The sequence below is a fragment of the Rhipicephalus sanguineus genome, chromosome 2 (assembly GCF_013339695.2).
Source record: "Rhipicephalus sanguineus isolate Rsan-2018 chromosome 2, BIME_Rsan_1.4, whole genome shotgun sequence".
Lineage (NCBI taxonomy): Eukaryota > Metazoa > Arthropoda > Arachnida > Ixodida > Ixodidae > Rhipicephalus > Rhipicephalus sanguineus.
In genome coordinates this window covers 62123146-62149175 of record NC_051177.1, presented here as the reverse complement: position 1 = coordinate 62149175, position 26030 = coordinate 62123146, and the positions used below count along the sequence as shown (strand labels likewise).

Genomic DNA, 26030 nt, shown 5'->3' with positions numbered 1-26030 from the left:
TAACGGCGGCGTTGCGGTTAACCTTGATTAATTATTTTTTTCTTTGTGACGAGATCGATGCACTAACATAATTTTTGGGTTTTTACGTCCCAAGGCCACGATATGAATATGAGCAACGCCTTAGGGGAGGGCCCTGGAAGTTTAGAACACCCGGGGTTCTTTAACGTGCACCTAAATATAATTACACGGGCCTCCAGCATTTTGCCTCCATCGAAACGCGGCCTCCGCGGCCAGGATTCGGTCGCGGGATCATGTGAGGTCGTGTCTTTTCTACGTGGAGTGTCTTGAATGCTCGCACTGTAACTTTAACCTCAGGATTATGTACTAACTAGGCCCAACTGAAGTTTTATTGAAGTTCGTCGTCTAAAGTCGACCACAGCACTATGAAAGCCGTAACAACAATGCCGGCTCATATCTGAGGCTCACTTGTGCGCACAACAACCTCAAAGTTAGTTCTGCCTGTAAAACCACACGGAAGAAAACAAACCTGGCCATACTTTCTATCGGAGACGTTCGTTCGCTGACGATGACACCCGAGCTCCTCCAAGTGCCCAACAATGCTCCACTGATAAAGCTTGCCAAGAATGAGCGACGGCAAATGAAATCATGCGGGGGGCGCAAGAAACTCGAGGACTGCCATACACGCGATGGAGGAAGCGGAAGCACGAAAGGAAACGGGAGGAAGCCGGCTGCACTTCCGCCACTTTCCTTCCACTTGCTAGCTTTTACAGAGAGTCCGGGAGGAGAAATCCGGATGCTGAAGTTGTCTGCAAGCTGCGCCAGCAAGCATTTTATCTTACCCGCTCGTTTTTTTTTTCTTGTGTGTGTTTTTGTTCGGCCAAGAAAACTAAACAAGTCGTCTACTACGACTCGCCGGAGGTACTGAATTGAAATATCCTCGTACGAAATATGCCTCGGCATCTTCTTTCCAGCATTTATTGTTTCGCTTATCTTGCCTTCAGCGTTCCCACGCCACTTTTCTTCAGCACTGCGAGCTTGTTGTTTATCTCCTCGCATGCTCTTTCTGGTCAAAGTTCTGAGAAGCGCCAACGTTATCGCGCTGCAGGCTTCTTTGACGCCCTTCGTCCTCATTCCTAAAGACAGGTAAAAGTTAAATAAACGGAACACGTAGATGTTCAAACGACATTTAGCGAGTTTCATTCCATCCCGGGCTGTTGCACATCATTGTGTTCGCGCGATATTTTGGAAACACTTTTTTTTCCTTTCGCCTTCTTTTCTCTTCTACGATAAGAAAATTTAGGTGTCCATTTATCGGTTGCTCCGGGTACACGTGAAAGAAACAGCCGGAACACCGGACCGGCCCAGCAGCTCACAGTGGTTCGCAGTTCTAAGTACTCACACAAGTCGCACAAACAGCGGTATGATTGGGGCGTATGCGCTGGGCGAAAAGCGGGGTGAGGGGTAGTAGCTTTCATTTTTTAGAAGCTTTCTGGGTAACAAGAAAAGTCGCACTTTCGCCCGGCATCGAGAGCGATAGTAAGGAGAACTGTACGAGTGTTCGTGTGTTATTGGCCTCATAGTCTGCGGTAAACATATGTACTCCCTGCGTTTCCTTTTCATCTGTTTCTCTCTCGACTACTAAGCAGAATGAGAAGTGTAGTGTCACACCTGCAGTCAGACACGAAAAGATGTCATTCGATGGCCACGGACGCTCGCTGACGCGACCCTTGTGACGAACAGCGACGGCAGAGGTACTCGATTGCTTTACCTTACGTCCCGCGTCAAAGCGTGTCCGGAGCTTTGAGATATTTTAGAACACTTTTCACTGGTTGCGCGGATGTCTCGTTTTGTGCTCGTCTGAATTCCCGAATGATCCCGTTTGAATTGCCTGGATAACGGCGCTCTCTTTTGGCTCAAGGTCACTCGAAGGTGGCCGACAGCGGGAGCAAAAAGAATTTCATGCTTAAAACACTCGCGTAAACATTACAGTTTCTGAAGAATTATGAAGTGCGCCGGATACTTGCGAGGTTCTTAGTAGATCCGCTTGTTACTTCTTACCTTCTTTGACAGTTCTATCCGTTGTCCCAGCTTTTCACCTACACTACTGTAGAGTGTAGCCAAACCGAGAACTTCGTCCGTTAACTGCCCAGCCTCTTCAATTCGTTTATTTCTTTCTCTCGATCAGATATTATAGGTCGGCAGTGTCTTCGCGGTACTATGCGAAAGAAAATCGGCGTACAACATGAAATATGAAGCGGAAAACAAAGTATTATACTGAATACTACATGGTCACATATAAGCGCGAAAGAGACCGTGCTATCACTACGCAAGTGTCATTGCCAAAAAAACACTCAGTCTTCAGTTTGCTTTGTGCTGTGACAAAGGCACTGAAAGCATAGCGGACCAACGGCAATCAATAAATCATCGCACTTCGCCAAAACGAAATCTTATTCTGTATACGCAGTTCCATCTTTAAAGGAGCTATATTTTTATTTGGCATAGTTTCTGTATATGAAGTTCCCCAATAGGGGGTCGTTGTGGAGCAGCTCGTCTCGAAGGCACCGCACAGGGTTGGATGGCTGGATGCGGTACTTGAACAGGCAATAAATATGAATCGGGCGCCCGGAAAGCGATACGCGGAGGCCATCACCACGTAGAGCGCCGTGGCTGTGAACCATCCGTGGACACTCCTATAGCAGTGTCCTGAATGTGGAGAGGCTTCAGCCGGCGGCCCGGGTAACTTGTGGCCGCACGTCTCGACTCGACACCTCTCCGCCTCTTTGAGTGTGATTGATCGCGCGTATCCTTGACGCGCTTGCCACCGCCAAGTATATGCACCACGTGCAGCGCGAACGATACGGCGCTTGCTCCTGTTTGACTTGCATATACATGGTGTACTTAGCCGGCCGAAAGAGTATAGGCAGCCATCGCTTGCGCGAGCTACGTGCTGTGGCAGATAGCAACGCACGTCGGACGTGTTGGCTCCCTATATGTAAGCCATCTCTGTCTCGAGGCAGAGAAATTTGATCGTTGGGGGATCGTGCAAACAGGCTTCTCATGACGTGACCGAGTGGCTTTGCATCGAACGGAGGAGGGTTGGAGAAACACGAGACGATAAAAATGGGGAGAAACAAAGAACAGAAAGTGGTAGGGCACAGCCGAGGTCGACGGCCTTCCCATTCTTGTTCTTTCTTTGTTTTAAACCTTCCCCTATTTTTTCTTGCATTGGCACACTTCCGGCATCCCTATAACGCAAGGTGGCGGTGGCTGTACCGTGCTCTGCATACTGTAAATAGGTGGACGTGACAGTGCCTTCAAACGGTCTTGCCGTCCCGTCACGTTGTTAACTTTTCGTCGGTGAGCTCGAATATGCATTTTTCATCTTTTGTCTCGCACGTTTTGGAGAAGCACGGTATCGATGTCGTTATCCAGGGTACGTGTACTCATTGTAGCAGTGAATTTATAGCTGACCACCACTAACACACGTCTCCGCCTGTGTGCCCTTACTCGACAATATTGGTGTGACGAAACCGTAAAAAAAAGCAAAAAAAGATCGTCGTCATTTTTAGCGCTCGCCTACGTTGTTATCGACAATACAAAAAAGAAAAAAAAACAGAAAAAGAGAGAACAATAACGAAGCAAAAGAAGGCCGTGCCGATTTCTCTGCCTTTTTTCTCATAAGCGCCCCCCTCTCTCACTCTCTCACACACACACACACACACACACACACACACACACACACACACACACACACACACACACACACACACACACACACACACACACACACACACACACACACACACACACACACACACACACCTAGCTTACGAGATTCAGTAGCCCGTCACATAGCCGTAACATAGCCAATACGGCGTAGCGCTACAAAGCATCAGGTCGCGGGTTAGATTACCAGCCACGGTGGCCGCATTTTGAAGGGGTGAGAAATGCAGAAAAATCTGTACACTAGGATTTTGGTGGGCGTCAATGAAACGCAGGTTGTAAAAATTTATCCGCAGTCTCACTAAGGCGTGCCTCGTAATTTTGGGTGCACGTAAAACCCCAGAATTTAATTTTGCAATTTATCTCCCCCTGTACGGCGCGCCCTGTAATGATACCGTGATTATTGGCATATATAAACGACAGAAGTTAATAATTTAGGTCATATTGATCCTGCTTTTTTTAATATACTGTTTCTTGTGTGTGAAATATTTTAGCGTTCGAAATGTATAACATGTTAAGTTCGTTTGCCAAAGGCTGCGTCGAGCGCGAGGACAGACTGACGCTGATTTTTTTTCGCTCTTGTAAGCCTTCCGTTTCCTTCAATACCAAACGGTTTCTTTCATGCCGTTAATCTCGTTTTCGTCTCGCCGTTTGGAAACAGCGCCATCTCTTCGCTTCTCGTCGCCAATTTTTCAACTATACGGGCACCGAGGAAACTGTGCACAAAGCGGTCCCTTTTTCGGAACCATGAAGCTAGTGCCTTCCTCTATATTTATTTATTCTAATACTTAGGTTCTAGATGCTTTGACTAACGTGTAGATTGCGTTGACGGAAGCGAACCACCGCCAGTAAACTCGGTTCTCAAAGCACTTCCTAGTTTCCCTTCCGACTTACTCCCTTTCCGAGGAAACTTGGACAGGCTGATTTAATCTTGGTTCACCGAATTTGTTACAAACGCGGTCGTGTTCGACTCAGTAGTTCGGTGAAAAAAAAAAAAGCAAGAGATAAGATAACAAGAAGAATCTTCGCTCCCCTCGAAGCATACACAGAAGGACGACGACGAGGAATGCGGCAACAAAGACGACGACAACTTTTGAGAATCCGGTCGGGAGAAACGAAAGAGATTAAAAGAACGACTGCGAAGCCGAATAGAGGCATCACAGACAGTCGGGCAGCGTTTAAGATTGCGGCAAGACCATTAAATGCATCTTCACATACTTCGCTCCCTTTAACGAAAGACACACGTTGCGTGCCACTTCATACGGAATGGAAGTTAAAGCGTTCAAAGAATAAAAAAAGAAATACTGGGAAACAATGCCTGGATCGTCATGTGCACTGAGGGCCATAAGAACACTGCTGCTTTCTGAAGACAGTGGCCGATGAATGGCCTCTTAAAGTTTGCACTTAGCGTACACGGAGAAACTTCGATGGGATAGCTGTATGAATTGGTGGATGCTATCCTGCCCTGACCCACAGCTGTCTTGTACCACTGTTTTCGTTTTCACAAACAACGCCGGACTGCCCCGCTACTTGAGCAGACTTGATCATAACCCTTTTATAGAAGCAAATATCTTGGGAACCTGGCTTAACAGCTTGTCATCCCACAAGCCGGTGCGAACCCTTTCACAATACTTGAAAGCTACTGATTGATAAGTGCTCGACTCTACATAGATATACGCTGCAACATGTATCTGAATTATCTAGACTGATGCATCCGCTCTCTCCCCATTTTCTCTCGTTTCCCTCTCCACGTGAAGGGTAGCAAGTTGGGTAAAATGTACTAAGATCCCTTCCTTTCCTTCATTCTCACCCTCTCTCTTTATAAACACAAGTGAGCAATGCGACTTTATGTGACTGCGCGATGAACATCTTTATGTGTGTGCGCGTATCCCTTGTGTCCTTCCTTATCCTACGGACGTCCACTTCCTGTAGTGTACACGGCAGCAAACGACATACAACCTAGTTATCCTCCCTGCCCTTTTGTCGCCTTTTATTTCTCTCTCTCTTCTAAATAATTCTTTAGCAGCATTCAAAAAGGTTAAGCGTTCTACGTATTTGTGAAGAACGGCGATTCAGTGAAAGATGCAGCTGCGCACTGCGTGGTGAGATCGTTTGTCGCTGTAGTGCTGCTTTGCAATCGGTCTGGCGAGACGCCAACTGTCGTAGAGCAATGGCGCTAACTGTCGCGTTTTTTCCGCCCTCTTCTCTTCCTGTCGCAGAGATCTGAGCCGAAACAACTTGACGTCCCTCGACGTGGCTGCTTTCGCCGACTACCCGGGGCTGAGAGAACTGTGAGTACATATCGCTCTTGTCCAATGATAGGAAGTGAGGCGAGGGGCATGCCCAGTAATTGGATGCTGTCTATCCGTGTCCCAGCAGTCGGCTCGATCCTCGGACGCTCTGTCACGAAGCGGCATACGACACTGTCGTTACTGCGATCGTCTCCGAAGACAAACTGCCTTGCGTCGGCTCCAGCGTTCGAATTAGAGACGTCGCGAGGATGGCGAGGGTCGACGCGTTGTGCGATACGCCGAGGAGGGGTGATTGAACTGATTTAGGTTTAAAAATTATCGCTATGTTTAGGAACGAAGTGAGCGATTGAATGTAAGTTGGCGTGGTGTTACTGCAACTTGTCTAAACAAGACGAAAGTTCAGGGGAAGACGGAAAGAAAGGGGGGGGGGGGCTTGAAGTATTGAAAAAAAAAAAACATGATTGATCCCTCCGTCATATGAATCGGAACAACACGAAAGTAAAGCGTGCCCTTACAGAAGTAACTGAATGTTCACTTTACATTGATATAATAGGGAACAAACGGGGGTTAAGGACATCATAGTTGAAATAAAGAAGAAGAAATGGATATGGGCCGAGCACTTAGCACGTCGGCAGGATAACCGGTGGTCATCAAGGGTAACTGACTGGATTCCAAGAGATGGCAAACGCGTGAGGCGGAGACAAAAAATTAGGTGGGTAGATGAGATTAAGAAGTTTGTAGGTATAACGTGGCAGCAGAAAGCACAGGACCGGGTTGATTGGCGGAACATGGGAGAGGCCTTTGCCCAGCAGTGGGCGTAGACATGATGATGATGATGATGATGATATAAGAGAGTTTGCACAATGTATATTGATGTCTGGCAGCTATGGCACCGTTTAACGTGGATGCACCCACTTTGATGACTGGTGGTACATCTCCATCCCGACGACTAACGTCCATGTTAAATGACTAAACAAACCCTTGTGGTAGCTGTAGTAAACGGTGAAAGCTTAATCAGAGAACGAGGTGTGATAGCCAGAAGAGCGCCGCATATTGGACGCAGAACTTGGTCGCCATCCCGCGGCTTGTTAAAATGTGACTGAACACCACGGCCGGACTAGAGGAAAACGCAAAGCGCGTCGTGCCGCCCCGATAGCCCGGCCGCGTTTTTCTCGGGGCGAGCGCGTGAGCGCGGAACGCGATGTTACAGCCAGGTGAGGCAGGCGCGCGTCGCAGAGCTATTTTTGATTTGGGTTAGCGTGATGCTATGAGCGAGACCGACGCTTTTACGACGCTTGGGCGAAGGTCACCACCTCGCGGTGTGTTAAGGCATTGACAAAATTGAACTTCTATTGAAAACGCGCCGAATGGGACGGACATGTAAAGCGTTGCAGGTGCTAATCGCGAAGACCACAGTAATGATGAATTACTTTACTTTACCGCTCCCAGAGGGCAACACCACCCCACCGACCGGGAGAGTGGTAGATATAAAAGGCGCGTTTGTAAAGCCTCCAGAGTCTGTGACCGTGGCGCAGTGGATAGCGTGCCCGGCATCTGTTGCGGACCTGGCGGCCGTGGGTTCGACGCCCGTTGACGGAACTTTTCTTTGCCATCTGAGCGCGTAAATTTTGTCGACGTCATTGCCGTGACGGAAATACGTCACTGAAGTTTTGGTGGAACCCGGCATAAAACACTTTCGTGTTAAAGTCGTTTTGCAAGGAATGTCGCCGACGTTTCGACAAGTAGACTTGTCGCTTTTGGCTTTTTCTCATGCAGTCTCTCGGCAGCTTCAAATGTGGAGGAGGAGAAGGTGTATTTTCCTGTCGCAATGATTTACTGTACGTCATGGTGAGCTAACAAGCTACCAATACACAAATTCAGTGTAGAGAGGATCCTTCCATGTGCACGCTTTTAGACTTTAGAGTTACGTTAGAAAAGTAGATAATACGACGAACTAGGGGTGCGGCGGAGAGCCGCACTGACTAGCTCAGATCTCCAGGACCAACTTTGGGCGATTCAGCAAGCCCTGCAATCTATCGAGAGACAGGGTCTTCCTACAGCCCCCGGCGCGGCCTAGACACAGGCCAGCTATTTCGAGGGTATTCAGTAAAGTCGTCTCACTCACTCAATCACAGGTCACGGGAAATCTCGATCGAACCGTCGAGCTCTAAGCTCGCCCTGAAACACTGAAAATTAAACGCTTTTATTGCGATAGCAATTATATGGACAGTCTCGGCTGATTTTTGCCGTCGGTGGCCGCCGTCATTCACCGTATATGTATATGTGTATATATATATAGAAAAGCCACAAAGAAAAATAATTCAGAAATTCTTCCCGACGCGCGGAATCGAACGGGCGATCTCTCGCTTTGCAGCCCTGCGCGTTAGACGTTAGGCCACGACAGCACAGTCTTTCAGCCTGCTAACGGCGAGCTATTTATATACACCATGTAATTCAGGATGCTTTCTCAGTGGCCACATAGTTGGCGCGACGTGCGCGCGCGCTTTAAAGATCGTCGCCCCGCCCCTGCGAACGCCGTTGCTGTTCGCTCTACAGGGCGTCGTCGCTTTCGTGCGCTTATCTCAAGGAAAGAAGGGGCGGCCAGTGGGGTGCTTCGCTTCGCTCGCTGCAGCGGCCGCGTTTGCGAAAGGAGCGCGCTGTTCAAACAGAATTAAGTAACAACTGTCACAATTAGTTCGCGCTCGTCTTGTTTATTACACCTCTTACATCAGTATCCTTTCCGAGTTACCACGTAGATGGCGCGATGTCCGCGCGTGGCGCGCTTTAAAGATCGTGACCCCGTTCCTGGGAACGTGGTCGCCTTCGTGCGCTTATCTTGAGGAAAGAAGGGGGCGGCTGGCGTGGGAGCGGGGGGTTGTATGTCTTGTGCTCTCCCGGCGATGTCTGCGCTGAAGTGACAGAGCGTACGAAGGTCGCTTCGACGCTGCAGCGGCCGCGTTTGCGAAAGAGGCGCGCTGTTCAAACGGAAATAAGTAACGACTGGTACAGTTCGTTCGCGCTCGTCCTGTGTGTACCTGTTCGTTCGTTTCGTGCGTCCTGCTTTATGTTTGAGCAGTGCGTTTCCAGTGTCGAGCTGTGACGCATGATAGTTCGCGCTCGTCCTGTGTGCGTTCTTTTCGTGCGTCCTTTGGCCTCGAGCGACGCGCTGGCAATTTCGAGCTGCTTTCCGTTCTTCGCGTTACATTCCCATTGATTGCTATCGCATTCATTGCTTCGCCGTTGCGGCGAAACTGTGACTTTTTTTTAGGGGCGAAGCTCCTTAAGGCGGCACCCGTTCGTCCCTCGTAGTCATCGTAGTAGTCCGTAACAAGTCTTACGCTTTGACCTCCAAGGTGGTGCCGGTGGGAGATTTCTCCTGTGCGTTGTTGAACAATAAAAAATTCGCAGCGTGCGCGTTAACTAAAAGCCGAATTCTTCTGTCTCTCATTCCCCATTAGCAGCCATTGGCATGTTCCAGTAGGAAACGTTAGTAGAAGTAGAAGTGTAAGTGTTAGCTAAAAGCCGACTTCTTCTGTCTCTCATTCCCATTAGCAGCCATTGTTTACCTCCAAGGTAGTGCCTGGTGAGATTTCTCCTGTGCGTGATTAAACAATAAAAATTTTGTTGAAAACGCCGTTGATTGATGAAATAAACCAACGAAAGACGCCAGATGTTTTGTAAAAGCAGAACGAAAGAACGCCAGATGTTTTTCTTAAAGTGTAGTAGTAGTAGTTGTATGTAGCCACCTCTCCCGATCGTCAACGGGCGAGGTGGACCGGCAACGGCGCGAGGACCCTGCCGTACGAGAGTTAAATCACACTAAAAGACATACTTTGCGGGCGATACACTCTAGTGAGCTTTCAACTTTTCGTCTTAATGTACATGATAAAGAAATTATTTCTACGAAAAACGCAAGGCACACCTTGAGCAATATGTTTGGTTTTGGGACGCTAAATGGAACCATGAGGCGATGCCAAGCCGGAGCACTTGCACGATCGCGTTCCGTTGGCTTTCGTTGGGCATGCTACCGACCTCGCGTCGTGGAACGCGCGTCCTGTCTTCCCTCTAGCCTTGCCTTTAATTCGCACAGGGCGAGCGGGGAATGCGGTCGCTCTTGGCGCTCTTTCGCTCGGGAGCGGACTTCTTCCTTGCATTTCACCGATCACAAGTGATAATGAAGGGACCACGTAAACCAACAGTACAATAAAAGTTTGATGTTTAATATATACACGATGTTTCACACTCTTTATATTATGTACTGGGCGCATTTCACGGAAGAGTTTCACGGTTTACAGATGATTCCCTCCGTAGCTTCGCCCCACTCATCATCATTCACACCGTGGATATGTTTTTTCGGCTTTAACTCGCACCGCGCTGAAATCAAGGCGCAAGTATCAAAGCTCGCATAAACCGTTTGAGAACCGAGCTTTAGATAAACAACGAAAAGCCCGGTACGACCGTTATGTGCTCGGAGGAGTGAGTTTTTGCTATAGCATGGAACGTGCAGGAGGAAGAGGAGGAGGGGGGGGGACGAGCGATGTCCGCAGAGGCGATAGCGAGGAGGTAAAAGAATCCGCAAATCCCCTTGGCAGCCGGAACAAGACAAGTGCATTTGTTGGTCACTCACCTCCCTCGCGGCGCGACCTTTCTTCTGCCGATGGCAATGACTTACTGCGAGTCATGATCCAGGGCACGTGCTTTATTGGCGCTGTATGTTTATCAACTTTCTCTTCCGTTTCTCTCTCTCTCAGCTACACACTTTCACTCTCTTTCACTACCATCCCGTCCAGCATTTCGATTAATCGCGCACGGGGTATACCATTCCCTGGAATAGGCGCCTCAGACGAAAGGAAATCATAAGAGCAGTATTTCCTAGACCCTTCCTTCGTATTTTGCGTTTCTTCTTTCTCGGAATTGTTGCCTTCGTAGCCGCAGCGGAAGGCGTAGCTTCTGCGAGAGGGACTACCGTTGTTTCTCTTCGTGACTGGGCACTTTTATTACTTGGCCACAAGGCTCTCTGCTTCATCTTGCTGTCCTCCCGCGTCCTGTTGATCCGAGCCCGAAGTGCGCTTGAGAAACCGTTACTGCAGGAACGACTCGCACTGCTGTATAGAAGTGTGATGCTGATAAAGGATTCCCCACGATGGTTTTCTTCTGCCGGCGCTCCTGCTTCGCGATTTCGTTGTTGTTTTTCTCGTCTTCTTTCGTTCTTCTTCTTCCTGCTGCATCGCCAGAGGGCGGTCGTTCATATCGTCATCGCTTCCGATAGAAACAAAGAGATGGAGAGAGTGTCGCCCGCCGCGTCGCTTCCTCGGAGCACTGACTGCACAGTTCCCATTTGACACGTCGCAAACAGTCGTTTGTCTCCATTTCCATCAGGTCGAGGACCTCCGAAGTCCTTGTCGATTCCGCAGCGGTCCCCCTCCCCTCGCCACGGACTCCGCGTCTAGTTATTGTTGAATTGCTGGGATAACACCACGTTTTCGGTCTTGCTCTTCTTTTCTTCCTCATTCTCCCCTCTCTTGCCTGCCTTTCCGTAAGTTGATGTTCTATCTGTAATTGTTACAGCGCCTGTTGGTGGTGGCTTCAGCTTGCGATCTATTCGCTTTGTTTCCATTGAAGTTCTTTTATTGTAACTCTTCTTACTGCGTACGAGAATGAAGTGTGCGTTAGAAATGAGCACACTCCGTGCGTGAGCAGACTGTTTTAATTAAAAGGAAAATAATTATTGAAGAGAATAGGGGCGCTTGGTAAAGCGAAGCATGGTGGATAATAACTGCGAACTGTCATCGCCCGATCAGTCTCAATTTAGCTACCCCTGCCAAGAAGTGAGGTTTAATGGACTCTTCTGTATTGCCCCGTTTAAAGCTTTATCTCTTTTGCTATTTAAGAGCTCCGTCAAGTATATTAGATTACAAAAGATGGAGCGCGAACGTCACGGTCAGTGATTACTGGAGGCGAGGACAGGGTCGATATATTACGATTCACGCATTGGTTGGAAAGTTCTATTTGGTGTTGATAGAACTTCTTGCTGCGAGAAGCATCACGCTAGCTTGTGCATTCTCTGATCTGAACTTTTCACAGCTAGAGAATTTCTATTAATTCCTTCCTTATTAAGTAAGCCATATTATAGGCTATAGGCTATGATATGGCTTACCTCACATTCTCCTACACCTGAAATGGAGAAGCCTATTATTGCGATAGCAATTATATGGACAGTCTCGGCTGGTTTTTGTCCGTCCCCGTCGCCGCGGTCATGCACCGTATATGTATAAGTATGTATAAATAAATAAATAAATATATATATATATATATATATATATATATATATATATATATATATATATATATATATATATATATATATATATATATATAGGCCCCAAAGAAAAATAATTCAGAAAAATGCTTCAGAAGCGCGGAATCGAACCAGGGACCTCTCGCTCCGCAGCGCGTGGCGCTAACCCCTACGCTACGAAACGCAGATCCTCTAGGTAGCTAACGGCGAGCGTTATATACACACCCTTTACCGCTGGACGGACTCGGAGACGGCTGGCGCTTATAAGCGTTTCTTTATTACCAGCGAGGTGGCGCGAGGTGGCGCGAGGAGCGCTACGGGTGCAGGAGGTTGTATGTCTTGTGCTTTCCCCGCGATGTCCGCGCTGAAGTCACAGAGCGTACGAAGGTCACTTCGCTCGCTGCAGCGGCCGCGTTTGCGAAAGGAGCGCGCAGTTCAAACAGAAATAAGTAACAACTGCGACATTTAGTTTGCGCTCGTCCTGTGTTTACCTGTTCGTTCGTTTCGTGCGTCCTGCTTTATGTTTCAGGAGTGTTCTTCAGGTATCGAGCTGTGACGCATGATAGTTCGCGTTCGTCCTGTGTGCGTTCTTTTCGTGCGTCCTTTGGGCTCGAGCGACGCGCTGGCAATTTCGAGCTGCTTTCCGTTCTTCTCGTTACATTCCAATTTGTTGCTATCGCATTCATTGCTTCGCCGTTGCGGCGAAACTGTGACTTTTTATTCGTATTATCCTGCAAATCATTATACTTTGTGCGTGGAATTAAACATAATCGTCCGAATCATAGATGCCGTTGTTGCTTTGCTTTATAGCTAAAATGCTACTTAACAACGACGACGGCGTCGATGACGACAACCAGCCCTATAACTACAACTACTACTACTATTAGCAGTAGCAAGCTGTGAGCCAGGTCTATCATACAATCGTTTTCGTTGTACAGAGAAACAAAAGTTGTTAAGTATTCTTCCCTATGCCTTATTATTGTTCGAGGGATAGGTATGATTGGTTAGCTATGTTATCCTATTACCAGTACTCACGTAATTAGTAAAATTGTCTTTCGATTCAAGTGCTCTATGCAGCGGTTTCTGTCTACCAAGCCCTAGAGGGACTGCTAACAACATTCTTTCTGAGAAATCAGAAGTCGCATTTTGTTTCATGAGCAACGCTTCTTTCAGGCACCTCGAGCACAATGGCTTGGAGTGGCTCTCAGACGACGCATTCAAGGGCGCCGGTGGAATCACGTTCTTGTGAGTAATATAATTACCCACTCAACAAAACCAAAAACATAGTACACTGTAAGTATGAAAGATTTTGACAACGCAATAAGACAGAGCACACATACACAGCGCTGAACTGACAACTGTTGCGACAGTCGTGAGTTAAGCGCTGCGTTTGTGTGTCTTCCCGGGTGTTCTGCATTTTTGCGCTGTCAAAATGCTCTTGAAATCGCTCTTGAAATCTAGTACATGACTGCACGCGTCATAATTCAAGCAGCTGTGCCGCATTCGGTGGCTTCGTACACCATCTTGCGCACGTGAGATACGTAAAAGAGCAAGCGAAAAGTGTTAAGCGAAGCCTGCTGCACGGAATTAATTGCAGGGTAGGTACACGTCTCTTCTTTAGTAAACCCTGCATTGGGAGGTCGAAGTCTTTAAAAGCGGTGCCTTCCCCGCACAGGTCGTAGAAAGCGAAGCGCGTACCCTGCCTCGCACGTAACTTGGCGAGCAATGAGTGAAACTCTTGTTTCTCTTGCAATGACTTCCGGTCATGCTCTTACGTCCCTTTCTCCCAATATTCAAAAAAATTGCTAAAAAATAAAACTGGTCCTAAATCTACGGTTCTGGTTCAAGTCAAAGAGTTATATTGAATACATATCATATCGGAGCGTAAGTTTGTTTAAGATAGGGGCCAATCAACTGTCAGTATAATTAACAAAAATTATTCGAGCGAGTTCATTGAAAGATCAGACGCTTTTCTTGCGAGCAGCTGGGGTCGTGGTGGCATCTGGCGGAGCAGATCACAAACACGTGCCTGGCCTCTGAGATCGGCTCCGGCAGCGCGACGATACACAGAGTTCACCCAAGGAATACACCAGGGCACACCGACGCCGAGGTGCGAGTGCCTCCTATACTCGCGGACAACTTTTCTTGGCAATGAAGGGAAGGCTACAGAGCCAAACTACACGTGCGCTACCGCTGAAGAATATAGTCCCACAGTTGCGTGCATATTCTCTGCGTGGGAATAAAAAACGCCAGGCCTGCGCTGAAACCGCAGCACAGTCACAGCGAAAGCTGGAAGAGCGGCGTTTCTAGATCCTGTTGTAAGCTCTCTTGGGGCTACAATACAAGTACACTAGAAAGGTGCCCACTACGCCATAAATCACAATTTTTGTGAAGTTGGGAAGCACCTACTAAGCCATTATTCGTCATTCTGCGGAGAAGCGAGGCACCAGCTACACGTCTGTAAGGCATTATGTGCACTTTGTTGACGCGACGACTGATGACGATGAAGAATTATGGCTTAGCCCTTTGTAATGGCTTGGAATCTTGAAACGGCCCACCAGTTATGTAATTTGCATTGGGTGACGCCCAGTCACTATTTCCCTCTCCCGTCATGCTGTATAACATACGTTGACGTGAGAAAGAGACAGGGGGGGGGGGGGGCGAATAACTTTACTGAGACCCCGAGGAAATGGATCATGCGCTTATGGGCTTCCTTGGCAATCAATACAAGTGCACTTGCGAGGAACCCACTACACCATAAATCATTGTAATTTTTGAGAAGTAGGGCAGCAGCCACTGTGCCATTTTTCGTCATTCTACGTGCTAAACGCATGTAAGGCATTATGAGCACTTTGTTGATGCTGTGCCTGATGACGATGAAGAATTATGGCAGAGTCCTTTGTAATGGGTTGGAAGCATTCAACAACCTACTCGTTGCGCAATTCGCATTGTGTGACGTCTGGTTACAGAGTTGGCGTTGTGCGAGGCTTGGTGCTTATTTTACTCTTATACCACGCTATATTGCATGTGCTAATGTGGTTCCTTCGCGACATGAAGCCTGTATAGGACCTTTTTGCAAAGCAGTTTCAAGCACCGGCATGGCTCAGAGGTTGAATACTGGGCTCCCACGCAGAGGGCCCAGGTTCGAACCTCGTTCCATCCTGGAATTTTTTCCTTATTTCGTTTTTTTTTCTTATTTCGAGCGATACTGGTTACGGACACCGGCGGCGGCGGCGGCGGACAACTACGGCGCCAAAAACGGCCGGTGAAATGATCTCATAACAGCTTTCGCTGTAAAACACAACATTACTTTATTTTCAACGGGACGCTGTTTGAAATGACAGTCAGCATGCACTAAGGAGATATTTATATTTGTTCTACTTCATGCAGTTTCATTTCGTGTTTTTGCGCGTGTGAGAACGTCGCACCTTTTACGTGCACCTCACAGTCAAAGTGGCGTCTTAGTCTTTAAGCTTCGGGTCACCCTCCATCTTTTCCGACGACTCGCCGAAGGAGCTTGTGACAAATTTCACTAACAAATGGCCGTCTAAGCATACGAAGAAAATGGTATGCAATGTTATTATTCGAGCACGGCCGCTCGAATAATCAACGGCTGTCGCAAGAGATACGGAAGGTTCACAAACCAAAACTATATTCGAAACGCGCGCCGAATCGGACTACTTCGCGGAGGTACATGTGCAGTAACTCCGCCCCCGTAGCCTTTCCTTCATTGCCAAGAAACGTTGTCCGCGAGTATACCAGCTGGGCTTGTCTCCGCCGGCATCCCCGGATCTCTGCGCGCCAAATAAAAACCGTAAATGAAAAACGCTGCACGCATCTTTGTTTTGTGGTGCGCCCTGCACATGTCGTCTATCTGTCACTAGTAACCACTGTACATACAATTTAATTTACCATATATATCTTGAATTTGTCGTATTATCTCCAGACAAGCCTCTCTGTTATTTATCAAAATCCACGTCTCTGGCTAATGAAGAGCTCGTCGGCATCGCCATTAGGCGGTGACACTCGCAGCGCAGAAGGTAAAGCGATCGCTGCACACTAAAGATAACCACAAGCACGCTGCGGCCCGGACGGTTTGTCCCAACATTTGTATTGCCGTTTCTGTAGACTAATGCATCAATCATTAGTTACTAGCTGTCATGTCAGTGTAGTTGCCCACTATGCACTTCTGAATGCCGTCGAACTGTTGTTACACGGCATGCGTGCCTGCTCGCGTAAGTTCAGCAATATAGGAAAGCTTGCCTGGCGCGGTAGAGCACTGCGACTTCGTATCTCGCGAGTTTCCGGGCGTATGCGTATATACGGCTGTCATACAACTGCCGGAGTGCCTCGCCGAGAAAGCGCCGCGGGGAATCATTGCTTCTGATGGTTCCCCGACAGTGCGCCAACAACAGGAAATACTGAGCCAGCCACTGCGCGCGTTAGTGTGTCTAGCGCAACGTTATTTGTAGTTTGCGCCGTCCTTGCACATCGGAGTATACCGTGATTCCGAGACACCGTAGCACGCGAGGGAATCGAGCCTCCCGTGTATGAGACGGCGTGATGACACCCACGAGAAAGCCTCCTCGTCTACATCCTGATCGGCCGGCTGGGGGCGCATTACGCGCGCTCTTCGGTGCGACACTGTACTACGTGTCGTCCTCGACGATATCTGGAAAGCGTCGTCGAGATCTGGAGCGCGTCGACGTGGCGCCTGGGGACTAGTTGTCAACGGAGGTGCAAGACCGGCTCGCTCGTTACGCGGGCGTGGTTGCCGGGCCAACCACGTCCGTGCAAATCGTCACTCGCGCTTACTGTGTTCTAGTAAAGACACGCAGTGCAGAAAACGAGAGGGAATTGCTAGTATGACGGAGAAACAAAACAACAGTGGTGACGACGCGGAGAGCAGCAGCGAGATGAAGTAACCTAAAGCGGAGAAACTTTGGGAATGTGGAAAACAGAAAAAAAGAAGACTTCATTACGGCAATAGGCAACTGTCAGATGAGATTGCGTTAGGCCCCTTGGCCTGACACCAACAGCGCAGTTGTGGTTATAGGAGCGCCTATAGGCTTCCTTCACGCCACTGGTCTACACGCATGACTTTAGAGTGGCGTCCAAAGAGGGAACTGTATATACGCACCTCCTTGCCTTAACGTCGCCATTCATCACTTATGTTCTTGCACGTCCCCTTTCCCCAGTACAGAGTAAGCAATTCACAGCGAACTAGAGCTCAGGCCGACCTCTCTGCCTTTCTGTAAACAAACAAACAAACAAACAAACAAACAAACAAACAAACAAACAAACAAACAAACAAACAAACAAACAAACAAACAAACAGACAGACAGACAGACAGACAGACAGACAGACAGACAGACAGACAGACAGACAGACAGACAGACAGACAGACAGACAGACAGACAGACAGACAGACAGACAAATAAATAAATAAATAAATAAATAAATAAATAAATAAATAAATAAATAAATAAATAAATAAATAAATAAATAAATAAATAAATAAATAAATAAATAAATAAATAAATAAATAAATAAATAAATAAATCTCATTACATTGGTACAACGGCGGAGGATAACCAAGAGCGTGCAACTGCAACTGCAATGCAGCCAACGGTTCTCACGAGTTAGACAAACATTAGCCGTCACTTAGCCAGCATAGTCAAGCTTAGCCAGTGCAGGTTGTATGCACTAAATACTACATGCGTCACACAAGCTATATATATATGTATATATATATTTTTTTTTCAGGAATAATCACTGTTGTACGGTATACTTCCACTTGATAACCATTAGGGAACCAGCCATAGAGAACTGGGAGTTGCAGAAAACAAATGGCGTCGATATTGAAAACTTGACAATGAAAGAGCTCCGCGATGTATGTATATAAATAAGCCAAAATATTGTTCATAATATTAGACACCTTATTTGTAAACATCCTTTCAAGGTTCGCAATAGGTATATATGTTACCTTATTTCGTTGTTTCTTTCGTTTCTTTTTTCTTTTTGAATCCTGTTTTTTTCACCTAGCCAACACTATTTCACACTTGGGTTTTTTTTTTCTTCCTTATATCCTGTTACACCAATGTTCTACAGTTTCCGCTAATATGTATCAATAACTCTTGTGTACCTTTGCAATCTGTTTTATGTTATTATTATTTGTCCTGTTCACTGCCTGCTGCTGTCCTATCAAGGAGGGGCTGTCACCTCGTCGAGCTACTCACTGTAGTAGCTTTTTGTGACAGCTCCTATCTTTCCTTTCTTCGAAAGATGAATAAACTTGATTTGATTTGATTTGATATACAGGTGAACGCGATAAAGCGCCTCATAAGTACTTGTACTATGTTAATGAGGTGCTCACTTTGCCTTAGCGGATTTATGCCGAACAACGATGGTTGCGCATCGCTCAGCGCAAATAGGTCCTGCACAAACTGCGTAAGAACACAGCTCGCACATATGGGGACGAACTTGCACAGCTATTTGCTCGTAAGTGCTCGTAGTCATTGGCCATCCGGCTTGACTAATGATATGCCCAGCATCATGATTGGCTGAAGATTTCTGTTATGAAGAATTCTAGAATAAGAAGGATTTGTCAGTGCGGATCATGACGCACAAAGCGGACATTATAGCACAGAGCTCGGCCGTAGTAAGTAAGTAGCAAACACACGAAGCTTAAATACTATTCTATGTTGTCGCGTTGACACAAAGACACCCGGTACACATCTTCAATTCCGACTCGAACCATAGGTGCAGATACGAATGCCTTCTCTGTGTGCGGTGTAGAGATGAGCTAAAGTTAATTGTTTTACTGTAATTACCAGTGACTAACGGGCTATTCCAGAAATTTCAGGTGATCGTGATTTCAGGCTGAAATTAAAAAAAAAATAAAAATAAAGAAGTTTGTAAAAGAGCAGAAAAAAAGAAGCAACACAAAACAAGGAAGCTGCTGAAACTATGTCACCTAAGGGCATGTACAACCGATGAAAATGAACTGGCGCGACAAAGAAAATCGTACTCTATATAAGATGCCGTCCATTCGAGGTCACTGACCCCTCCACGGCAGTGTTACGACCTCCCATCTTAGAGTCAATCTCAATTAGGTTAAGACGCCAGGCAAGTAGTTAGCAGCCGCTACAATGCAAGACGGCGTCGTAAAACGCGTCGCTTTCACTGCGCTCAATTGATTTTATCTGCCCTTGCTCTATTACTTCTTTCTGCGTCCTTTTGTGTTCTCGTTTTCGCGGTGTTCCCCGAAGTCTGTTAGTAAAGTGCTTTGTTTTCTTGCACAGGCATTTATGCGTATATATTTTTCTCGATAGCCGCGCCTCTATAGTTTGCACGGGAACCGAACATAGTTCCACAGGCATGCTTTGCTGATGGGGCCAGAGTTAACAAAGGGAATCTAATTTAGCGTGAGTGGCGGTTCCATTGGGGACAGCCCGAAGTACGACCGTTACCGCCGCTTCGTGTTGATGCAAGTGCGGTTCGAGAGGTGAGGGCACCGATGGCCCCGAGATTCGAGCACTTGCCCGCATCCCTCAGGGCGTATTTGGGAAGATCGTCAGTGGTATCGCAGGACGGCACACTAGTGCCCGTCTTGGTTCTTCACTCCAGACTGTCTGCGTCACTATATTGCGGCCCACGCAAGGCACAGGAAGATGCAGAGGAGGGCTAAACTTGCACCTAACTTTACTGATAATTATAGTTCGTTAATATGTATGGATAACATGTTGACATCGCAGATAAAGAAAGGAACGAAAAAAAGTAACGCGCTCCTTTATGCATTTGCCTAACACGACTGAAAGGCGAAAGCTATCTTCTTCCTTTTCTTCTGAGTTGATCGTACTGATCCTGCTCGAAAGCTTTCCGCACTCAACGTGGTTTTGTACTACCTCCGGGATTGGAGGAATGAGCAGCTTCCTGTACCTCACGTGGCTTTGCAGTGCTTCCGTGATCGGCCCCCCTTTGACCCAGCGACAATGTCATCTGACGACGTCATCGTGTGACATCACGTGAAGTGACGTCATAGTGACGTCACGATGACGCCGTGATGGTGTGACAAACCTTTGCGACCTGTGACGTCATCATATGGTGACGCCATCGCACGATGATTTTTTGAATCACTCGTGTTGACGCCGCCGACGGTCACTTTTCGCGCTTGATGAGGCATCTAGGGCTTTCGCATTTAAAAAAAAAATCGAAAGCAAGACCAACAGTAAAGGAACCTGATATAACCAAACGAACGAAACAAGAGAACCAAAGTGAACTGAAGTTTCGTACGAATTGGTAACGTATAGGTTCAATACAACGGAACTGTTTCTTAGATCAACAGCAAAGACGGAGTACCAACATTGTTAATTTGTTTACCCTCAGGATAAAACGACCTTGCGGAAATTAATGAAATATCAGTTGAAAAGGCTCTGTTTATTCTGTGCGATTTTCTTCGCAGATTGCTTAGTGCCCGCAATGTCGTTCGTGAGTTGCCCACTACTGCTTCCGGGATTACTTGTTTCCGTGTGAGAATAACATCCGCACTCTGTTGCTATAGTTCTTCGCGCGTCCTTATCCTTTCAGCGCACTCTTTTAAAAAAAGTCCGCAGAGAGGGCGAGCACTGATCGTCGAAACTAAGATGTAAACACGGCTTTTATATCGCGACTGCGCATTTTGCTCTGATGATCACGAATTCCTGGCCACGCCAGTATTTGCGGTGAACTGATGTTGCCAAATGTAGAAACGACGTTGCGAGATGCACCAGTCACGTGGAGTGAAAACGTTATCCCCGGGTATGTTTCAAAAATTCGCGCTTAATTAGCCTGCCTTGTTGCTTTGTGCACTGTAATGTCAATATTTGTACGTCTTGCAGGTCACTGGAGGGCAACAATTTCACCAAGATTCCATGGGACGCCCTCAGAGCACTGCCTGCGCTGGAGACACTGTAAGCGACCTAGACACCTCTAAGTTATCTTAATGATATCGCATGGGAAGGCACTTTCTAGCAGCAACTGTAACGTGCCTTAGGGCGTGTTACAGTTGAAAAAGTATCATGGTAATGCAACGGAATTCCCGAAAGCTATCGGCAACATTAAAAAAATATTTATGGGCGATAATTTCTACCGATATTTTAGCCTCGCTCACGAGGACCCACACATGAAGATGAGGCGCAACTTTGCTCACTCGGATTCATTTTCACCGGGAGTCAGACCCATGGTCAGGCTTGATCGAACAAAGACTGAGCAAAGTCAGTCTCCACGAATTCCACTCAGACTCAGACGAGTGGTTGTCTCTGATAAATGAATAGGCTGACCTATGTGTATAGTGTACAAGTAGACGCAATAAGTGGCTGTTTATCTGAGTAAATATATACAAAAAGAGGGAGGGAAAACGAAAATTACACCATATCCCGCTAAAGGGGACCATGAGGCGATGCGAAGCCGGAGCACTTGCACGATCGCGTTCCGTTGGCGTTCGTTGGGCATGCTACCGACCTCGCGTCGTGGAACGCGAAGAGGGACGCTACGCGCGTCGTATCTTCCATCTAGCCTGGCCGTTAATTCTCACAGGGCGAGCGGGGAACGCGGTCGACAGGCGGGCGAGAGGGGGGCAGCGTAGGAGAGGAGAGAGAAGGGGAGGGGACGCGCATGCGCTCGAGCTCTTCGCGGCGTTGCGCAGGAGAGAATTTCGGCATGTCTAGCCCGCGTTTCAGAGGAAGAGTGGAAAGGGGGAGGGAAGAGGGGAAGTGGAGAGGGAGAGGGAGAGGGAAAGTGGAGAGGGTATGTGGAGAGGGAAAGTGGGAGGGAAAGTGGAGAGGGGATTGGGAGAGGGAAAGTGGAGAGGGGAAGGGGAGAGGGTGAGTGGAGAGGAGGTGTGTGGAGAGGGTATGCGCATGCGCAGTAAGGGTGGTCACGCCGCACACCACCACCACCACCACCGCCGGATTGAGCTCGACCTTAAGATACTTCGCATCTAAAATATTGACTGATAGTCGCACTGTAACTATCCAGTTCGAGCAGCTGACGCCTGAGCCGCCATCAATTGATGAGGGTGGCGTAAAAGACAGGAGAGCATAGAAAAGGACTATTTACGTATGTATATACAGAAAGACATAATGTCTCATAGTTCGCTTGTGTAGTGGCCTCCTCGAGAAAGTTTGTCACTCGGCTTCGCACACCGGCACTGTAGTATGCCTTTTCTTGCCTCCTGTACGTGCGTAGGCACCTCAACAGGAACCACCTGACGGAGGTAACCCCGGCGGTGGAGCCATCCTTCCACAGAAAGCTGCGCAAGGTGTGGCTGGACAGCAACCAGCTGTCGCGAGTGCCCGTCCAGTGCATTCAGTCCCTCCCCGGACTGGAAGCCTTGTAAGTGATCAGCTGTCAATGACTGTTTTACGTTGTAATGAGCAGTATCGAGTACACGGTGCAAACAAAGTCGATCATACGCCGACAGATGAGCGTCAGAGGGCAGGTCATAAGACTAAATATATGGAACAAACAGTGACTGGCAGACTGTTCAGTTGATGTACTACCTAGTATGTGTAGAGTGGTCTGGTAGTTGATGTTATATTCTAAGAAAAACATGGACAAGCAAACTAAATAATAACGAAATGCACACATACAAAAACCCGCATTTCCCCGAAGGGGAGTATGAGGAAGTGCGAAGCACGGGCTGATGCTATGAGGCGGCGCGCACGACTAAACTGCAGAGCCGAGCGAAGGAGACGGCAGCGAGAGAGCACGTGCCAGCCGACCCACGGAGGTCTGGCCGTTTTTAAGTGCAAAGCACTTTCACTGATGATGATGATCTGTCTTCCGAACTCGTTCCAAAGAACCCGCAACGCGTTCAACTTGTTGGCGGCGTTGCGCACGCCCGAGATGGGGCTCAGGTTGTTGTCGAACCACAGTCGATCGCACACCGCGCAGCTATATCCGAAGCTGCGGTCCAGGAAGTCTCGCTTGAAGCGCGCGTCCGGCCAATCGAATTCGAGGGCCCGTGCTCGCTCGCGCATCGCGCGTCCCCGCGCCAGATCGGCTTCGGGGTGCTCGGCTCGCTTCGCACGCTTTCGTTCGGCGTCTCGCCGCCGGCCTGCATCACCACAGGCAATGCGCGGGGCGCGCGCAGCCACAGCAGCCACGGAGCGGAGGGCGGAGCGCGCGCAGTCACGTGGGGCGCGACGTCGCTGCGCCGTTGCTACAGACGCTCCTCTCCTCTGCTCGCACCGTTGCTATGGGACGGCGGACACAGGGTCGCTTATAAAGTGCATTCGCACTTAAAAAAAGAAAAAAAAAAGGCTACTTCGAGCACCTTAGCCACTCATATAACCGGAGAGCGCACGAACATATAGTTGTAGTGCAACGCTGCCTAATTTTGCCGTAAATCCCCTCAGTGGTTTCTTCGTAAATAAAGACATAAATACCTGATTACCGCATTGTTAGAAGATATGCGATATTTAAAACTGTGATATCCATTCGCTTACGCAGTGTTGAACCAACGCTTGAAACGAGCGAGGGCGCGAACCATCGCAAGCTCTAGAGATACCGCATTTCTCGAAATTCTACGAAATTTTGTGGGCCTTAGGTGCGTGCAAACTGTTTTCTCTGTCGATAGCCTCTTGCGCTAACCAAGGAAACGCTTGTGAATTTCAGTGCTTCGGCTCCGACTTTATCGAAGCAGCTGCACATAACTTTGCCACAGCTATTTTCAAGAAAGAATAGGATAGAGACAGCTGTTCTATTGTGTTCGACAGAGATTAATAATGGAGAGTCGGAAATATTAGAATTTTGGCTGTTCCGTTTATTGACTGCCATCACATGATGTACTTATTTGCAGGAAAGTGTAGGCAATGATACAAAGTTATTTCCAGAAAAGTTGTTCACGTGTCGCCTTGCGCGAGCAATCTTTGGCATGTCTATCTATCCGAATCGCAACATTTCCCAAATAGTATATCAATAAATAAGGATTCAAGGATTTAGCAGTCATGTTAAAGAGACAGGGCGTGCAAACACGGACACAAGAGAGAAGTCAAGACACCACAAACGCGTTTGTGGTGTCTTTGTGGTGTCGCATTTGTGGTGTCCTCACTTCTCTCTTGTGTCCGTGTTTGCACGCCCTGTCGTTTTAACATGAATACTTACCAACTAGCTCAGCTCTCTATCATTTTGATCTAACAGTATGTAGTACCTGCCATGCACGTAGCCAGGATTTTTTTTTCTGGGGGGGGGGGCAAGGCCTAACTGTTCGAAAGGAAGTCTTTCCATGGCAAAAAGAAAAAAGAAGTTGCCCGGAAATATAGAAGGCTGAACAAAATTCGGGGGGGGGGGGGGGGGCTATGCCCCCTCCCCCCCTGCCTACGTGCCGGTACCTGCTGCGTGATGTACACCACGTTATCATTTCCTTTAGCAAAAAGAAAGGTTTTTGGAAGCTCAACTTGACAGCAACAGTAATCTTGAAAGATTTATTAACGTTGACTTTGCTGTCGCTTTGTCTCTTTTTGTTCTTGCAGAGGTTTGGGAGAGAATCTCATCAAGGAGCTGAAGCCGCACGCATTCGGGAATGCGTCGCGCCTAGAAGTGCTGTAAGTGTGAATCTTATGTCGTGTGAACACACACGCTGTCTCGTGAGAGATACCTGCAGGCACGCCTTACACGAGTTCCGCGGAATGATGTTTTAGTGCGCTGGTGGTTGTAAGTTGCAAACAAGTCTATTCAAATAACATTTCAATATCGCTACATTTTGCTTAGAAACGATCAATGATGAAGATTTTTCTCTTCTACGATCATATTGTTTTTTTTTTTCAAACACTCTTCATCGGAGTATACTCAGACTTCATGGACTTTGCATAACGTGTAAAGTCAGTGTTAAAAGCTTAGGGGCGAAGAGACGCAAGAAAAAGCTTAGTTTTTCCGCTGCTTCGGCAAGCAGGCTTGAATTTACATTTCCGGTCTGTTCTGAAGAACGCCAACAACATGTACTGAACGTACCAACATGTACCAACATATATCAACATGTACCGAACATGCTCGACCGAATACAGTCACATATTGCTGAGAAATTCAATGCTTTCTCAGGTCTAGTGGTTTTTAAACGCAGACTTCACATAACGTGAAGCAAACGGAAAGCAACAATTTCGCAAGTCCGCGTACAACCTCAGAACTTTCCCAAACAATAGCCGTGTTGCTCACAGTATTGTCCCGAATATAGTATATGCAACCGTGCATGCAAATTTTTAATGTCGGTAGAAGATGAAGGCTGACACACCCACACGACAGCTTCTCATAATCGCCACGAAGTTATTCCAGAAGTAAATGTTCCTAAACATTCTTGTTTTGCTCATCCCTTGCAGAATCCTCCGAAAGAATCATATCAGCGACATCGATCCTCGCGCATTTCACGGCTTGCGGTCTTTGCAGGCGATGTGAGTCGCACATTCGTGCTTGTTCGGGTGCTGTGCTTTTGTACTGCAGAAATGACGCATTTTCAACGCTTTCTCGCGTTCATTTTTGCAGAGATCTTAGCCACAACAAGCTGACTCATCTGCCCATCGCGCTATCTTCATTAACCATGCTCAAGGAACTGTAAGTGAAATATATGTAATTCCATCATCTTTATTGGTGATATAAAATTTTGTATAATATTCACTTCAGAGGTTTTTGTGCTGTTATACATGGTGTCGTTTGTTACTTTTAGGGAACGAAACAAAGTATGAGTTTGCACACCTTTCGGTCTTTTCGTGCCGAGGTCCCCGGCAATGTTCATTTTATTAATATAGTGTAATGTGAAAGG

The 26030-nt window shown here is 47.5% G+C and overlaps 1 protein-coding gene across 1 annotated transcript in view; it reads left to right on the top strand.

The window, feature by feature from the left end:
* The window catches only part of LOC119383093 (leucine-rich repeat-containing G-protein coupled receptor 5), a 129733-nt gene that overhangs the window by 85618 nt on the left and 18085 nt on the right, over nt 1–26030 (top strand). The window contains exons 2-8 of the mRNA XM_037651085.2: nt 5904–5975; nt 13408–13479; nt 21115–21186; nt 22463–22609; nt 24751–24822; nt 25591–25662; nt 25754–25822. Coding sequence (XP_037507013.1) covers nt 5904–5975; nt 13408–13479; nt 21115–21186; nt 22463–22609; nt 24751–24822; nt 25591–25662; nt 25754–25822 — 576 coding nt within the window. The remainder of the gene's footprint in view (nt 1–5903; nt 5976–13407; nt 13480–21114; nt 21187–22462; nt 22610–24750; nt 24823–25590; nt 25663–25753; nt 25823–26030) is intronic.